The sequence below is a fragment of the Larimichthys crocea genome, chromosome IX (assembly GCF_000972845.2).
Source record: "Larimichthys crocea isolate SSNF chromosome IX, L_crocea_2.0, whole genome shotgun sequence".
Taxonomy (NCBI): Eukaryota; Metazoa; Chordata; class Actinopteri; family Sciaenidae; genus Larimichthys; species Larimichthys crocea.
The window spans coordinates 12,198,573-12,215,983 of record NC_040019.1 but is presented as its reverse complement, the minus strand read 5'-3'; the positions used below and the strand labels follow the sequence as shown (position 1 = coordinate 12,215,983).

The window sequence follows — 17,411 nt, the reverse complement described above, 5'->3', positions numbered from 1 at the left end:
GCAACGCAGTTCCCTGGTTTAAATGTGCAACTTGTGTTCTCTCATGCCATGTGCTGTCTTCCTGTGCTGAAAATGTATACATTAAGAGGTTTTAAGTGTGGTTCCTTCAGCTAAACAGAGTCATGTATAAAAAACATATGCATATCCATTTAGTTTTTGTCTTCATGAATGCCATTTTGGCTAAAACATGTTTTTAACTGCTACTATGACTAAATAGAGACTACCTATACCCTTGAGTATCTCACTAGTTGAGAACACCTTTTTCACACCCAAGTACAGTAGCAGTTTATGCAGACTTAAAGGAAACTCTTTCTGTGACGAATTATGTTTCCAGCCATAAATTAACATTAAAACGGTGGTGGCAGTCTAATGGAAGACAGTGGTAGTGTTGAAAACACAGCCTTCACTGTGAACCAGAGTGAAAAGATGCTGGCTGTGAATCATCTTACTTTGTTCGATGTTTCAAGGTTACTTCTTTCACTCACCACAGTAAATGTACATCAAATAAAATACATCTTTTTCATTTGTAAATCAGACACCTGCGTTTTCCTCCTCTGCTGGAGAGGCACTAAAGCCCCCTGTTTTTTATGGCCAATCAATGCCAATAAAAACAACCCTGCACAGTATACTGCTGCCTTTTGATTTTGTAACATTATTTTAGACCAGAATTAGGGTTTATGCGATTTTAGAAAGTATACTAGAGACAATGTTATTTGCATGCTATAAAAAGAATTGATTTTGCCCGTGCAATCTTTCACAAAGTCTTACTTTGAGACTTTTCTAATGAAATGCCTCTAGCAATTTGACACTTACAGTACCTCTAGGGCAAGGTCATTGCTAATTATAGAATTTCATATCTTTTCTTTCTTTCCAATTCACTGGAAAGGATAATAGCCACCCAATTAACTGTGTAACTCTAATGTGGTATTCAGATGGTTCAGCCTAACATTTAGGTCATTTCATGGCACTAAGGGTGCACTTTTAGTAATAAATGACATCCTGCATGGAGCCGCTACGATTCTAACTGAGTTGCAATTTTCTGTGATTCTATTAAACTTTTATTTTGTTTTATCTGTTTCTTAAACACTCATTAATTGATCTGTTTTGGCCATTTGTTGGCGCAGAAACTTTAGCTTTATTTTTGGTCTCCACTAAATATGAGGCTGTTCTTGACGCTAAATTCTCCATCATAATCTTTAGTGCAGGGCAAGTAGCATAAGTACATTTTTTAAACTGGAATTACACTATTCCACTGACCTACAAGTGGTGGTCATGTGCCAAGATATTCAGCAATGCCACTACAAAACAGAGAAAAATAAGCTAGCTAGTAAACATACTGTAAACAATACAGGGTTTTAAATGAAAAGAAAATCAGTGAAATGTCTTCAACTAGACCTCAGGGATACACTTTTAGTGAGAAACTACTACCACAGGCCTCTTTTAATATTAGAATATTGCAGCTTTACAGAGATTATTTACCGTGTTACAATTGTAACTTCAAATTGAGATGGGTTTGGTGAATTGGTTGAACAGTTGGTTGATAATAAATTATGTTGTTGTGGTGTTTTTGTCATTACAAAAGTGTTATTATGTCTTCATTTGATGTGCTGGCAAAGTCTGCAAAGCAACAGGTTGCCTCTTTCTTCATTACTGTTTACTGTTTACTGGTTTTGAGCCAGGTGCACCTGCATGTTGATTGCTGCTCACTGTTGCGAAGTGAAAATATATTAATTATACTTGGACCATTGATCTGTCACATATCTACTGTTTTGTAGAGCAGCCATCCAGTCTGTTCAGTAGCTTAAAGGATCATTTTTCTTGAGCTGCCAACTTGCCTAATTTAACACACTAAATATTCACAAAAGGAGCTGATGCAGACTTACATTCCTCTTAATTAATTTTTGACATGACATAATAGCTCTTTGTATCCACTTTGCTTTGGGCAGGCCAGAATCATAGAGAGGGAAAGTATCTCCAATCATATACAGACTCGTTAAAAGGGGGAAGTTACATTTTATAGCATAGCCTGACCAATACATGGGAGGATATTATAAGCCATTTATCTGCCTATATTCTGAAGGATAACAATAAATTGTGGTACAGCGATTCTGAAGGTATAAAGTCATTTGGAAACAAGCTCACTATTACATGGTTTGTCCACCAGAGAGCACTGACAAGTTTATTTTTCAACTACAAAATGTCTGACCCATTCTCTAATCACCAGATTCAAAGTACTCTTTCTCTTCTCGGAACCTTGATGGAGCGCAATAAGCTTTGATGAATATTTCAAAGTGCAGAAGTCTAATTTTCATTTCTCTGGACACCTTTTTTTCATACCAAAGATTAAAGTCCATTTTTTCCTCAGGGATATTAATATCACAATCAACTTCCCAAGTTTTAAAGTTTTAATGGTCTGAGATGGAATAAAATTAAGGTTTCCCCGTACTTTCCAGTAATCTAATATAAATGATAAGGATAATTGCATCCTAACTCTAAGGGTAAAACATGCAGAAGCAAGGTAGGTTACTGTGGCTACATGAGGGACAAATGGATTTTTAAGGAGCTCATTAAATTATTGTAGTCACGCCAAAAAAACATCAATTCTTGTGCCTGAAACATTCTTCCAATAAAATTAAGACTCCTTAATGTTTATCCTCGGCCATTTGCACTGTCATGTTAAACTCAGTGTCCTATGCTGCGTCGACGAATAAAATAAACAATTTTTCAGACTTGTGATTTATAACTGCAAGGCGGGCTGTTGTGCACTCATCCTCTGTTCATGACAGTACAAGTTCATGAATAATTAAAGCAAATGTGTTGTTTCATCCCAGCACTCTTAACATAGTTTGACCTGCTGCAAACATGAAAACAGGTATGTACCCTGATAAAAATACTGAATCTAGATTTGTAATGGTGCAAGGCAATGCAAGGGCACAATACTACAAGGATTCCTATCAAATGAAAAGGATAGCCCTCGGCTAGTCGTGCTCGTGCTTCTTTCCATTCCACGTATGGTACACCATCCTTATTAAACTTTTAGCTTGACGCTGCAAGGTATGTGTGTAGCATTCTAGATACATCATGCTATAGTCAAGGTAGACGTAGCTCTTAATAAATTATATTCACTGTGCATCAGAGTAATGAGATTTTTTTTTTTTTTTAATACAATATCTTATGATACCGTGCAGGCAGAGGGGTTGCCTCACAAAATGTTCTGCTTTTATCTATATAATCTTAAAGTAAACCCTGTTTTAGGGTTGTAGACTGTTTGTTGGACAAAATTATCTAAAAATCTATTCCGGCTCATTCTGGGCCACTTTAACTCCTGCATGCACTCACATCATTTTACCTTTGTCTGTTTACTCTAAACCTCTCCTCCCTTCTGTTTCTCTCTCTCTCTCTTTCCAGCTCTTTGTCCCTCTGCCACAAGTGTCTTACTCAATGAGTCTTGTTCATCCACCCATATCTCTCGGCTCTGACTTGTCCGCAGGCATTAGGATTTTTTTTCCTCGTCAACCTCTGATGGATTGTAAATACAATGACATGGTACCTACTTTGTTCTGAATCCATGTCCTCTCCCCCTCGATCCCTTTCTTTTATCCACCTCTCCTCTGTGCACCGTGTGCTCCTGCAGATTAGGGTTGGCATTTGGCTTTTGAACATCCCAGGTGTTGTAAGCACAAGTGCATGTCTCCAATTGTCTTTTGTCTTTTGACAGAGCACAGCTCTGAGATGTTCCCGAGTCGAAGCCAACATAAGGTTAACAGAATGCAGACTTTCAGCCCAGCCCCAAGGAACTCTAAGCTAGCTTGGCTTGATACGCTACCACTCACATTTGTACTAAACTAAATCTCTAAAACCCAGGTTTTGTCTTGCTTAGCAGAGCCAGACAAGGAGTTTTGGGAGGCTTTGCCTTTTCTTTTTTTATTTGAACATCTAGGGAAATGTGCTTTAATAGCCTGCAGCCTCTTAAGGTGTCTTTCCGCACTCAGGTTTTGATTGGCAGCCCAGGGGCTCAGGCAGTATTACCATAGTTATCTCACCACACCACAAGCCTAACAGCACTCACAGCCACTAGAGCTGTCCTGTCACGCCTCTTAACTTGCAACCTATAGAGTTCACTCATAACAGGGATAAACATGCAAACAGGGGTTGTGTTGGTTCTACAAAGTCACAAACTTTAAGCAGCAGGGTGATCTATTTCAAAGCTGAAGCCCGCATAGTAGCACTTAACCTAGAAGTAATTCATGATTTATAAAACCATCTCTTGTTTTCAAACAGAAAACACATGTTATCATGTCTTATTATGCCGCCTATAGCAATACTGACTTGCTTCAACATCTGTTGTTTCCTTTTACAGCCCCTCCAAAAAAAAGTGCCGAATAATTTTGAAATGTTGAGAGCAAGAAAAGAGGGGCTGTGTCTAAGATTTTGAGTGTGCAATTTTCTTGTCAAGTAATTTACTACAAGGCTGGACAGAAAAGATTGTAGGAAAGAAAAATGTGCTGTGTGCAGCATTCTGTAGCTGTTTCTTTGATTGAACTGACTGCCTACCAAAATGCAATTTTCAAAATTTGGGAGGGGTTTTATTCCAGTTTTTACGTTCAAAATGCATTGTTACAAATGCAGGTGCATGACACAAACATTTGTTTGATGTTTGACATACGTCACTCGCTGTAGCTTTCGCATTTAGCTGAACACACGCAAAATAACTCAAGCAACAATAAAATAGAGATACCACTGACCCTTAACATGAGGCACCGTTTAACTTGAGTTTGAAATGGTGTTCAGTGATTCATTTTAGTTGGTAAAGAGTTCCACGTATCAATATGAGATGCTACCTAGGAACCATGATGATGATTTCTCTCTGTCTCTGTCTCTTTCAGACTCTCATGGGATGGATCTGTTTGCGGTTGCAGTCCATGAGTTCGGTCATGCCATCGGCCTGGTCCACACCTCAGCCATAGAGTCCATCATGAGACCGTACTACCAGGGTCCTGTAGGAGACCCTCTGAAATACGACCTACCCTATGAAGACAAGGTCCGCGTCTGGCAGCTCTACGGTGCGAGGAGAGATCCATCCACTGGGGACAGAAAGAGAGAGAGAGCAAGCGATTGATTAATTCTGCAGAGCAACATTATTGACTCATGAAAACACGCATTGAGTTAATTGGACCTCTTTATGGCATATGACCTTATCAGGGTATTCTCTGATAGAGAGAGCAGCAGTGTGTGGGGAGAGACTAATGATCTGCAGGGAAGTGCAGGAAAGAATGCTGAAGGACAGGACTGCGAGGGAGGGAGATAAATTGAATTGAATTTTTTTTTTTAAAGCACAAAGACAAAATGAAGAGTAAGCTTTTCATGCTGTATATATCATGTTGTATTGTGGTACAATACAATCAATGTATAATATAGCAAAAGGGGAAGACATGAGCTAATAAAACAACCTGAGTTCACAGAGCCCAAGCTTAAAAGTAGTTGTTCAAAAGCTGTTGTATAAAGCAAAGAAAAGCAGCCAGACTATGAATTATATACATTTAATTGCCTTATCTTTTTGAATTATCCTCCTTAGGTGTCAGAGACTCAGTGTCCCACACAAATCGACCAGGCAACCCTTCCCAGACGGCTGAACCTCCTGTCCTGCTGGATCTTCCTGAAAACAGATCCACTCTTCTGTAAGTAGTTGATCTGCTGTGCAAAGTGCGCACAAAGAACTTGTCAGAAATGTAATAATCCACCTCAAACTCTACAGAAATCATGCCTCATTCTCTCCCTTTTTTCCTTTTATTTCTTTCCTTTTCTGGCTCTCTTAACACTAAACATGCTGTATACCCGTGGTTTGTTTTTTTTCCAAACTCCCTCAGGCCCTTATTTTCTCTGCCCACTGCCTTGGTCAAGATGGTGGAGCAGAGGCTATAATAAATGTCCCCTATAGATGAACACAAAAAGGTAGTTAAAAGTAAAAGGACCCTCTAACAGCCCCTAAATGCTGCAGTGCAGAGCTAAGCTAAGATAGGATAGCCAACGTTTTTTTGTAGTTTTTTTATTTTTTATGTGAGACATACCCCCACAGCCCTGCAGGTTTAACTCAAGGACTGTTTCATCTACTGTTCCAATGTGTTTATTTGAATTCATTTCAAACTACATATCTAACAGGGGATGTTACAATCATTTCTTCATATAGTTCAGTTGGTTAAGTTTGCATTCACACATGGCAGAGGCTAAACATTTCAACCATTAAGTCATATTATAGTTATAGCTAACTATTTCAGCTATTTACCCATTATTAATTAATATTTGTTTCAGCCTTTCTCTTGTGACCAGAAAAAATCGTTTTCTCTATAGGCAACTATTATAAAAGAGACGTCTGTTGACAGACAACTCCAACATGACATCTCCATCTAAATACAAGGTCAATTCTGATTCTTCTCTCTCATCAACAAAGGTTATGTAACTTTCCTTGAGCCGAGAGATCTTAAACACATGAAAAGTCTATGGGACGAGAGGGTATGTGTGGATATATTTCTTTAAACAAATCATAATTAGTATTTTATCAAATTAATTGAGCAACTCTAAAGTCTTGCGACATACCCCCTAGCATCTGCAGAAGTACGCCCCGGAGTACAAGTACCTCCAGTTAGGACTCATTGCCCGAGGAGTACTAAAGAAATATAAAGATTATCTCCCCACACACAGGTCAATGGCTCTTCAGCTCACCGTCTGCTCTCTGCCCAGCATGACTGTGCTCAGTCTCTCCACAGAAAGTCAGATTTTCATCCTCCGCCATGGCCACACAATTCATGACTAGTGGATATATACAGGTGGATATTTTGGGATCATTAAGGACAGATCACCACCACCATGGTTCATCCTCTTAAAAAAATGTGAACATCAATACAAATTTTCATTATAGTTCTGTTCAGTAGCTTCAAAGATCTCTTATTCTGGACCAAAGACTTGGATGGACGAACAGACTGGCAAATGTGCACAGCAGTGCAACGTGTCAGTGATACTGCACAGCACATAAACCATAAGTGAATGTTGAGTGATGACGTGGATTTAGAGTCTTTTGTCTGCTTTATCACAGTGATTCGTCACTGCGGTAGCCAAGGCTGTCGCACTATAGCATCTCTCTTCCCCACCAGGAAATGTCTTATTAGTATTACCTCTATATTCCTGCGGCTGTGGCTCACATATGTCTGAAAATTATTATAATATACATCAACCAGCAGGGGAAAAAAAATCCAACAGAGTACATTTTTTAACATTTATGCACCGAACAACAACACCTTTTTTTTCTTTTATCAACTTATCATAGGGCTTGTCTTGTAGATTTTGAGATGCTTGACTCAAACATAAATGGAGTCTGGCTGCTTTGCAAGTGAGTTAACTGTACTCTGATGGTCTCTTGAATTAATAGGTTCAAGAGAGAGTAGCTTGCTAGGGATGATCAAACATTCAATGCTTGCTGTCCTCCATGCATCCACCCCCACTGACATACAGAGGCTTTGCAGCTAAACTAAAGAGGCATATGAAATCTTTCTCTTCCTCGCTAGTGTTTGGAAAATCATCACTGATTTTTCACCGCCTCTGTCAGCTCACACAACGCATGGAAAAGCTTGAATATGTTTGATAAGGATCACAAATGCTGACCACTAGGCAGAGGTGTCGTGTTAATAGAGCTCTGAATGGAGATCTTTGTTGATAATATAAAGGCGGCCTCCCACTCACAGTGGCAGCCCTGTGGTGCTAATGGCTTCATCATTGGCAGGCTGACCACGTTAGTGCTTTAAATCACTTATTAGCCCTGGGGAGAGATGCACTGGGGGACCTTACCCTGTCAGTGTGATAGCATTTCACCTAATGTTTAGCCTGTTTAACTGGAGAAAACACATGCACATGCATGCACATGGTCAGGCTCTCTCAGCAGGTGGGTGTAAATACCATTACTGTATGTAAATGGATTTTTTTGGGAACTGCATACCTTAAAAGAAATAAGTTTATGTTTTATATAAAAATTAGGTAAGTGTATAGTTTTATGTTCAAATTTTGAATTTGAATTCAGTGTCTTCCTTCCTCTTCGTTTATTCTCCTCTCCTTAACGTTCCTCCGTCCTCTAACTTTTCCTCTCCCAGGCTGGCCCGGGATGCCCCAGACAGATGCACCAGTCACTTTGATGCCGTGGCCCAGATACGAGGGGAGGCCTTCTTTTTCAAAGGTATTTCAGCTTAAAAAAAAAGAGAGTAAGCAAGAGAGACAGATGGACAGACAGACGGATAGGTAGAAAGTGACTGTGAGAGTGAAGACAGAAAAGGAGTGAGTGGAGAGGAGGCAAAGTGAAAGAGTAAGAGACAGGGCCTGGGCACAGGACAGAGTTGTGGCTCCAGCGATCAATAAAAAGCCAAACCATGTGTGGCTCCCAGGGCTCGTATCGCAGACTCACACACCATCACATATTCTGCAGTCTAAACAAAGCAGTCCCATAGAGCAAAGACTATTTTTCTGTATACTTATTATCTGCTGAGCTTGAAATTGATATTTTTCTCTTATTGTGCAGCATGGCTTGTATATTTATAACGCAAGAGAGTCTCCATTAGCCAAAACATGTCAGATAATGTCTTATTGAGTGTAAGGTTGCTCTTCTGGCTAATTAGTTACACCTCTCATTTAGCACAACTGCTCTATTTCCAAATACTCTTTTCACAGGTAGATAAAAGTAGCCAAACAAAGGTAACAAAATGATTATAATTAAAAGAGAAATTTAAAATCGTTGAAATGTAATAGCCTTGTCGACATGGCGACTGGAGTAAGTCAACGTAATAGTGGTTAGGACGCAATGCACTCCATCCTCCGTCCACAGTGGACTGTGTTCTAAATAAACATGGCTTTTCTTTTTTGACTCCTATGAACTATTTTGTAGATCTAACCACTTCTTGTCTGTCACAGGAAAATACTTCTGGCGACTAACAAGAGAGAAACACCTGGTGTCTCTCCGTCCGGCTCAGATCCATCGCTTCTGGAGGGGCCTTCCACCCAATCTGGACAGTGTGGATGCTGTGTACGAGAGGCCTGGGGACCACAAAATAGTCTTTTTCAAAGGTATCTGATTTCATGTTTATCTTAGCATTCATTTCACGTTTGTCTGCGTGAATTTAGTTGACTAACAAGGCATGTATTTGCCCTCTTGCTGCCCCCATATCAAGCACAATCAACATTGATTATTGAGTATTTCTAAATGTTTTTGAAGTAATTGGGTGAATATGTTATTTCCTCCTTTAACTGTGACCTCCGTTTCCACCCTGTTCAGGTCTAAAGTACTGGGTATTTAAAGACAACAATGTGGAGGAGGGTTACCCTCGTCCCATCAGTGACTTTGGTCTGCCCTCCGACGGCGTGGATGCAGCCTTTGTTTGGCTACACAACGACAAAACCTACTTCTTCAAGGACAACAGCTACTGGCGCTACGATGACCACCTAAGACACATGGACCTGGGCTACCCTAAAGACAGCACGCTTTGGAAAGGGCTGCCACCAAACTTGGACGACGCCATGAGGTGGTCTGATGGTGAGTTTCTTTTTTTAACTAACTCAGTAGGTAATTTTCATCTGTATGCTCTTCACCTATATAGTTACATTAGTTTTAAAATAAACCAAAATCTGAACACAATCAGTGGAAAACTACACAAAATGTGAACAATGGTTCATAAAAGTTGAAGTGGCACCACACCACACTCTGCTTTTCTCCTCAGCTCTACAGAACATTTGACCACTTTTCAGTTCATTGTTTTGGTTTTACGGTCCTGCAACTTTAGTGTTTGATTAACACTCACAGCTCTCGTCAAGTTCGTTTTCATATGTAGCAGACAGATGGTTTTAGTGAAAGAGCTCTACAAATCCACTGCACTACCTGCCCTGTTGTAACGGCCTATAAAGCCGCATGTGGCTCTAAAGGGAACTGTGAAAAACTGGGGAAACTGCGTCACTCAGGTAATCTTGGAGTTGGGAAACAATCGGTTTTATATGAAAAACACGCTATTTGTGTGGAATCTGACAGAAGTTAATATCATGCAGCAGCAGCAGCTCGTTCTTAATGCTACAGTTCTTCATTCTTAACAAATGACAGCATCAGGGGAAATATTATGGAAGTGAACACTATACACTACACAGATGTACAGAATGTTCCCACAAAAACTCGTACATGATTGCCAAGATATATAGGCTCTTGGCTAATATGATGTAAACATTGACGAAAAATCTGTGACCTCTGAAAAGTGAACTTTGGTTATGGAAAATGAATAGTACAACTGTATGTTTGCCTTTAGGGACCTTTTGGATGCAAGATGCTCAAGTTTCCAGGCAACAAACTTTTTAGATTAGAGACACTGAAGCAGAAAGAGCTTGTAAGAGTGGAATCTCAGCTCACCAACAACAGCTCTGACCTTTACACCGCAAATACAGTGGAGAGCCGTGTTGGGTGTTACAAATCCACAAGCCAGTCTCCTCTTATTAATCCATGCTGCCACTGTGAGCTCAGTGGACTTGGTTAGATTCATGTGAGGTCACACACACAATTTAAAAAAAACACTTAAGATGGCATGACAAGATCGCTAATTTAATCAATTTGGTCTTACAGAGAATGTTCCTCCTGCATGAACCTCTTACTGTAAGATCCATCTTCTGATACTGCCTTCTCCATTCCAAGATAAAACTGAAGTTTGTCATTGGGCAGTTAGATAGCGTGTAGTGAAAGAATGACACCAGAGTCAAGGCCAGTGAAAACCTGCTGAGTTTACCCCCTTTGGGCAGCCATGCATTTTACAGACTGCCCCCTGGCGTACATCTTTAGTGCATGACTTCTCACACAATCCACATCAGCATCAGTTACTAGCCTGCAGCCATCCACCTCCTCAGCCAGCCTTTCCATCAACATTACAGTGGATCCTACACACACACACATAGAAAGCAGTATGTACACTGTTCAACATTCATTTGCACCGAGTGAACCATGCACATAGAGACTAATTTGATTTATTCTGACTTTTTACATCTGCTTTTTTTTTGTTTTGTTTTGTTTTTGTTGCTGAATTCTGTCTCAATCTCCTGACAAGTTGACTTTTTTTTTCTTTTGTAAAAGGTGCTGCACTTAGTGATAAATCCAGAAGATATCACCACCAGACTCTGCAGTTGCCATCAGCTCTAGGGAGTGTTTTAGCACCTTTCAGATTGTTGTTTTTCTCATATTCACAGCTCTCATCAAGCTATTTTTAGTGAAAACGCTCTACAAATCCACTACTTTACCTTACCCAATACCAGGGAGCAGACAGCGGAGCATTTAGATGTTGAAGATGTAGATATCTCTACTTGGTGAAGAGCTGCTGGACGTAAAAAATAACAAGATTGCAAATACAATGTTAATTTTCACTTAGAGGTCATACTTCCAGTTTGACTTTGAGCTTGCAAGCAGAAACAATGCGTCGATCACAAATTGATCATATCTTAAAAATGGGGCCGACAACAGTCAGTGTATGACTTTGAAAACATAATTTCAGCTTGTTGCAGTAGTGTCTGTGTATGTCTGTGTTTGGCTGAAACACAAATCACAAAACACAAAAGAAGAAGCTCAAACAAAAAGACTCAACAATAAGCCCTGATAATACTAGAAAAATGTATTCACAGGCACTGTTTTAATCATGAAAGTCATGTGATGCTTTGTTTTAAGTGGAACACAGAAAAATGTGAAAAATGATTATTAAAGTGTGTAAATGTTCTAACATGTGGATGTGTTTTATAGCTTTTTAGTAGTTGTTTTAGTTGAACACTGCACTGGGAATAACAGTTGCTTTTTCAGGCTCCCGGGCTGTCTCTGCTGCTCTGCCTGAATGGTTTGTTAAACGTACATGTGTGAGTACAGTCCTCATGATGCCTGCAGCATTTGAGCTGACTGTGGCTCTCGGTGACAGGACAAGACTTCTCTCTTTTTGAGAGTGTCCCACTCATCTGCTGTCACGGAGTGCTTTCTTTGTGGCACCATCGGCACTGCCTTCTGTTCATATATAATTAAAACGGTTTCAGATTATGATTTTAGTCTGTGAAATTTCAGGAAACACATCAGGGAAGAAGTGTCAGTGCCAGATGGACGACATGAGGAATGTTCTCTGCGACATGCCAGAAAATTGGCTCATAGGTTTTTTATGACATATGGTCAACTACTGACCCAACATTTGACAGTTACTGGGGGAAAAAACCCATCAGCTATCACTGATGAACTTTTTTTAAGCATGAATAAGACAATCAGTCAATCAGAAAAGTTCACTTTGAGTCAGAGGTGGTTCTTGTTTCTTGCAGAGGAAGCATAAACTGTACATTTTTAATGCCGTTACAGATTTAGATTCCCCATGATGTGCGTGACACACAGAGTAGATATTGATATCAGGTCCCAGAGCTATGACATGTGTTTTACCCGCCTTTGTTGGATGCTTCTACTTAACAAGCTGAGGTTGTAGGAAGGAAGCAGTTTAATCTAGTACAAGACAATATAATGATCAAGATAATAGGAACGTTCACAAAAAATGTTAATCTTACATTTAAGATATGGTTTTTGTGATATACTCCATCTAAAGATAATGTTTTCCAACTCTGTAAAATAACTTTTTCAATGTAATTGAACCAATCATTGATGAAAGCCCAGGGTGATATGTAAATTAACAGCTGATATACTAATAAAGTGCATTAGCTCAAATCTATATTATTCAATTAGTGTGTGTGTTGATGCGTGTGTGTTTCGCTCCTTCACCCCCCCCTCTCCTCCTAGCCACCTCCTCTCTTTTCACTTCTCTTGGTTCTCTGAATGTGGCCATATAGGTTTATAGGAGGAGGTGGGTTAATGTGATCATTACCGGAGCATGTCATACCTGAATGTGCCATGTCAGTAATCTTTACACACTATGTGCATCTGTGCCTGTAAAACATTCTGGTCTTTTACCTCCCATAAAATCTATGAAATGCAGAGTGCCTTATGTACACACACACACACACACACACACACACACATATATTTTATATTTATATATATATATGTGTGTGTCTATGAGAGAGCGAGATCTCACAGCTCGTACTGTGTAATTATGTGTTGCATTAGCATGGCATTACCTATAATTAGGAGTCATTATTAGTGTATACTGAAAAAATAATTGCAATAATAATAAAACTAATCAAAACGTACCTCTGAACACAAAGGGTTGAATGTTTTGATGGATGTTAACGTAATATAAATACAGTACAGTACAAGTTGTTGAACTGTGTGTCAGTTTGTTGCTTCTTGTTTCAAGCACTTTAAAATGTATTTTGCTGGCGTACATAACATGTAGGAATTTTTGCCTGCAGCAGTTTTTGTTTGAATGTTTTCCTCACAGTTTTCGACTTATTAATAAGCCCATTGAGGTTTGAGACTCTTTGGCTAAATAGTTCTAAAACTGAGAGCTTGTTTTATAACTTGATTTAATCACTGTGCAGCACAGAGAGTTGTGGAGGATAATAGTATAGGACTTAGTGAATCACAAAGTATGAAATGAATCAGTTAAGCAGCTGTCATACCGAGTAGACATAAGTCTTGAAAAATATTAACAGTAATGAACACGATAAAACAAAATCCATTCGGCTTCAGGGAAAAATCGATTTGTGTGAACTGACCTTTTGACAACGCATTTACATTCATTTAAATTTACATCATAGCTAGCATGCATGTATAACATGTTGTAAAGGCTCCTTGTGTGTTGTTATTGCTGTCCGTGTGCACATCAAAGGTTGGTTGTTATCCATTCTTAATAAGGAAAGAGGATGCAAAGTATTTCTGATGTTATTAGACTGGTCATGATGCTTTAATGAATTATTCACATTCAAGGTGTTGACTCTTGATCTCTATGAACTTGGAGTGAAAGTTGTTTTTCTTGCACTTTGTATTATTTTTATGAACTTTCATGAGCAGTCAGTTATATCAAATATATATTTCACTCGTTAGCTGCAGTGCTATTCTCTAATGAAGCATTTGACACCTTCATTATTCTCCAAAATTCATTTTTTGACAAAATACTCTGAGGCAAAGTTAAATTCCATCATAAATCTTGAATGCAATCATCCAAATCAAACAAATCACCTGGGAAAAAAAAGGGAAGGGATGTGCAGTACATCAAAAAACTGCACAAAAAAAATGAGTTAATTCGTTTTTAGCCTGGGACTGAGATGTGCCGTGTCATACACTATATCTAAGATTAAGTTGGTAAATCAATTTCATGACTGAAGAATTTCAGAGATTATATCGTACACTGAATTCATTTTGTCTATGAAAATCACACTTTGGAATTATTATATCAGCTTGGTCGTGACATTTCGTTTGACTAGACAAGGGTCTTATCTGGAGTTGGTCCCCAGGTGGTGCGGAAAGGTTGCCTGCTGTTCCCAAGTAATTACAATAGGTCGGACACTGAGGACATGTTACCTTCCCATAGGGATTCATAATGTTTGCTTCCACTTGCATTGTTTTTACAGCCTTTATGAAGCAAATCCCTCTCAAGGAATGCCTCCACAAGTCGGTTGTGCAGATTAGGCTTTGATAAAGCACTTGTAGGTGTTCAGATTTGGCACAAAAACAACTAATTAGCAGGAGGTACTCAGTCCTTACTTCAGGCACTCTCGGTGGGAACAACAACTTCACCTCTCTCCCCTGCAGCAACTCCCAGCTGAATGTGTGGAAGCTCTTTTCCCTGTCAGGTGTTTAGAGGTCTGTGTTGGGTCTGAGCTTTTGCCAGCTTCAGAAGTCTTGCCCCAAGCTGTTTGATGTGTGAGAGTGTGTGTGTGTTTGTTTCCATAGAATCCACAATTCTATGGAAAGACATGTATGTATTTCTGTATATACTACTAGAGCACATACATTCACCCATAAGTATACCTTTGGGCTGGGAAACTGGAGAGACATCAAAGCCTTTATCTGTCTCCACAAGGAGATTGATAACAAGGAAACAGAGAGACAGTGGGAGGAAGAGAAAAAATAAAGAAGATGTGGTGACAACTCATGGTGAATAGTGAGAAATCACAGGTTTAAGAGTTGGATAAGAAAATGCTGAAAGGAGGAGATAAAATGGTATGAACAATACTGGATGGAAAGCAAAAATACGTCTAGGCAGCAGCAAAAGGACATATGTATTGTTAGTTATCCATTAGTCATTCTCAGTAATCATGTTAATATATTTCTTTGCTGTATTTTAATATTTAATTTGCATCTATTACGTTTGTCCCTGCTGGAAGGCTTGTCCGAGTTGTTCTGTTCTAGTATTTTACTGTTTTTCAAAAACACACACTAATACCAACCCTGTGCCCTCTATCTCTGATAGGCTCATCCTATTTCTTCAAGGGGAAGGAGTACTGGCGAGTGCCTGGCAGTGACATGGAGGTGGAGGCAGGATACCCCCGCCTCATTGCTAAAGACTGGCTGCTGTGCACTGAGATGCAGTCGGACTCTCCAGACACGGGCCCAAAAGCACGGAGACGCGAGAGGCAACGCGCACCATCACCCGGACCACGCGGAGAGGATACGAGGTGTGCTCCTGCACCTCCGATAGCGCCTCGCCTTTAGGCGCCCGCCCCTCCCCATCTCCCCTGTGGCTGTGTGCCACCTCTCTGGACGCTCTCGCTGGCCCTCCGCTCTGAACTGCTATGATGCCAAAGCATTGGACGAGTTTCAAGCAGGGGAGGTAACAGACTCTTTGGTGGAGGGTCAGTGGATTCAGTCTCGAATACAAACTGGAACATTTTGCTCATATATTTCAATTGTTATGTTTTTGCTATTATTTTGCTGTTATTTATTTGACATGCCATTTGATGGTCACAAAAGCGCCTTGCGTATGGGTAGTACATACAGTACATGCATACATATTCTTTATGATAGGGTATATCTAGAAGGCATCTATCCACTGAAAATGACGATGCGTGTACCGTGCTTTACAAGTCTGAGTTACATAGAACCAAGTTCTACCCTTTAGTTTTCTCTTGAGTGTTTAAACTGTCTCATCCTTGCAAGGACATTGACTATTCGAGAAATAGTTCACATAAAATACTACAGTACTCCAGCACCCTTTATATTCTATTTTTTGAATACGACAAGTTTACAGCAATAATGAATGGTATTGTTGGATGTAGGCAGGTCAAGGGGTTGTCACAGCCAGCATTGAATGTTACCCTGAAAAATGAGGTAAACAACTGAGTATGTAAAGGTTTTTTTTTTCAAAGAATGGTTCAACATTTTGGGGAATATTTTTTTTTCTAATTGGAGTTAGATGAGAATACTCATGTCTGTCTGGCAAATATTAAGTATCAAGACTGGATGAGGTGCAAAAATGGCACATTGTGTTTTTAAAGCTACGTACTGGTAGGTGGATTTTGTTTGGACATGACAGGCTAGCACTTTCCATCCGTTTCCAGTCTTTTATGCTAGCTATGCTCACCAGGCCTTGGCTGATCTTCTCATGTTATTCTCAGGAGGAAAACCAAAAAAAAAAGTTTATTTCTCAAAATGTTGAGCTATTGCTTCAAATAGTGCCTGGCAACTAGAACTTAATGCTAGGCTGCCTATGTCTCCCAGCATTCTCCACCAACCAAAATGTTATTTTTAGTAAAGGTTGGTTACCGATAAGGTTTAGTTTTAGGGACAATTAATAACATTTCTGAAATATGCCAGAGTTACCAGAAAGGCCTGATTTTCTGACCATGGTTGGAGTTAAGGTCTACCAGTCCCAGAGAAAGAGTCATATTTTAACTCTAGCCTTACAGGAAAGGCTGCCTGAAGACTCGAAGGTGGCATATGGTAATAGAATCCATAGTTAGACAGGAGACTGACACCCCGGCATGTTCAGGCAGACAGGTGAAAGGTACTCTGGGATGTGGTGTAGATAGATGTTAGGTTTACAGATGTATGGCCCCACGGGATGTTTGCAGGAAGAAAATGAAGGACTTGCTTGGATGTCGACAGGTGATGAATGACATCCAGGGCTGTAAACAGGTAGACAGGCGAACACCATCCAGTACAGCCACACAAAGAAAAGAGCAGCCTTGGCTGAGAGCAATTAATGACTTTCTGTATGACTGAAAGTTCAAATCCAAGTTTCTCAATATCCCATCAAAGTCATAATCCTTAACGCTGTTTACCTGCCCTGCCTGTCTTTGAGGAGCTGCTACTCATGTTCTCCATGAATTCATCATTTTCAACCCTCGTACAGAAGTATCCCCTGCTAATATCAGAGGCGCGATTGGTTTAGTTGTATTTTTTGTAATAAATATGCCTAGATTGTGATTCCATATTGCTTTGATCAGATTATAGTTCTCCGAGCCTTTTTTTTTCCTCACAGTGGACGATTTCC

General features: G+C 39.7%; 1 protein-coding gene across 1 annotated transcript in view; it reads left to right on the top strand.

Moving 5' to 3' along the window:
- Window positions 1–17,411, top strand: part of mmp17a (matrix metallopeptidase 17a) — a 75,914-nt gene that overhangs the window by 56,054 nt on the left and 2,449 nt on the right. The window contains exons 5-9 of the mRNA XM_027282236.1: window positions 4,887–5,063; window positions 5,576–5,678; window positions 8,139–8,221; window positions 8,950–9,102; window positions 9,311–9,568. Of these exons, the coding sequence (XP_027138037.1) occupies window positions 4,887–5,063; window positions 5,576–5,678; window positions 8,139–8,221; window positions 8,950–9,102; window positions 9,311–9,568 (774 nt within the window). The remainder of the gene's footprint in view (window positions 1–4,886; window positions 5,064–5,575; window positions 5,679–8,138; window positions 8,222–8,949; window positions 9,103–9,310; window positions 9,569–17,411) is intronic.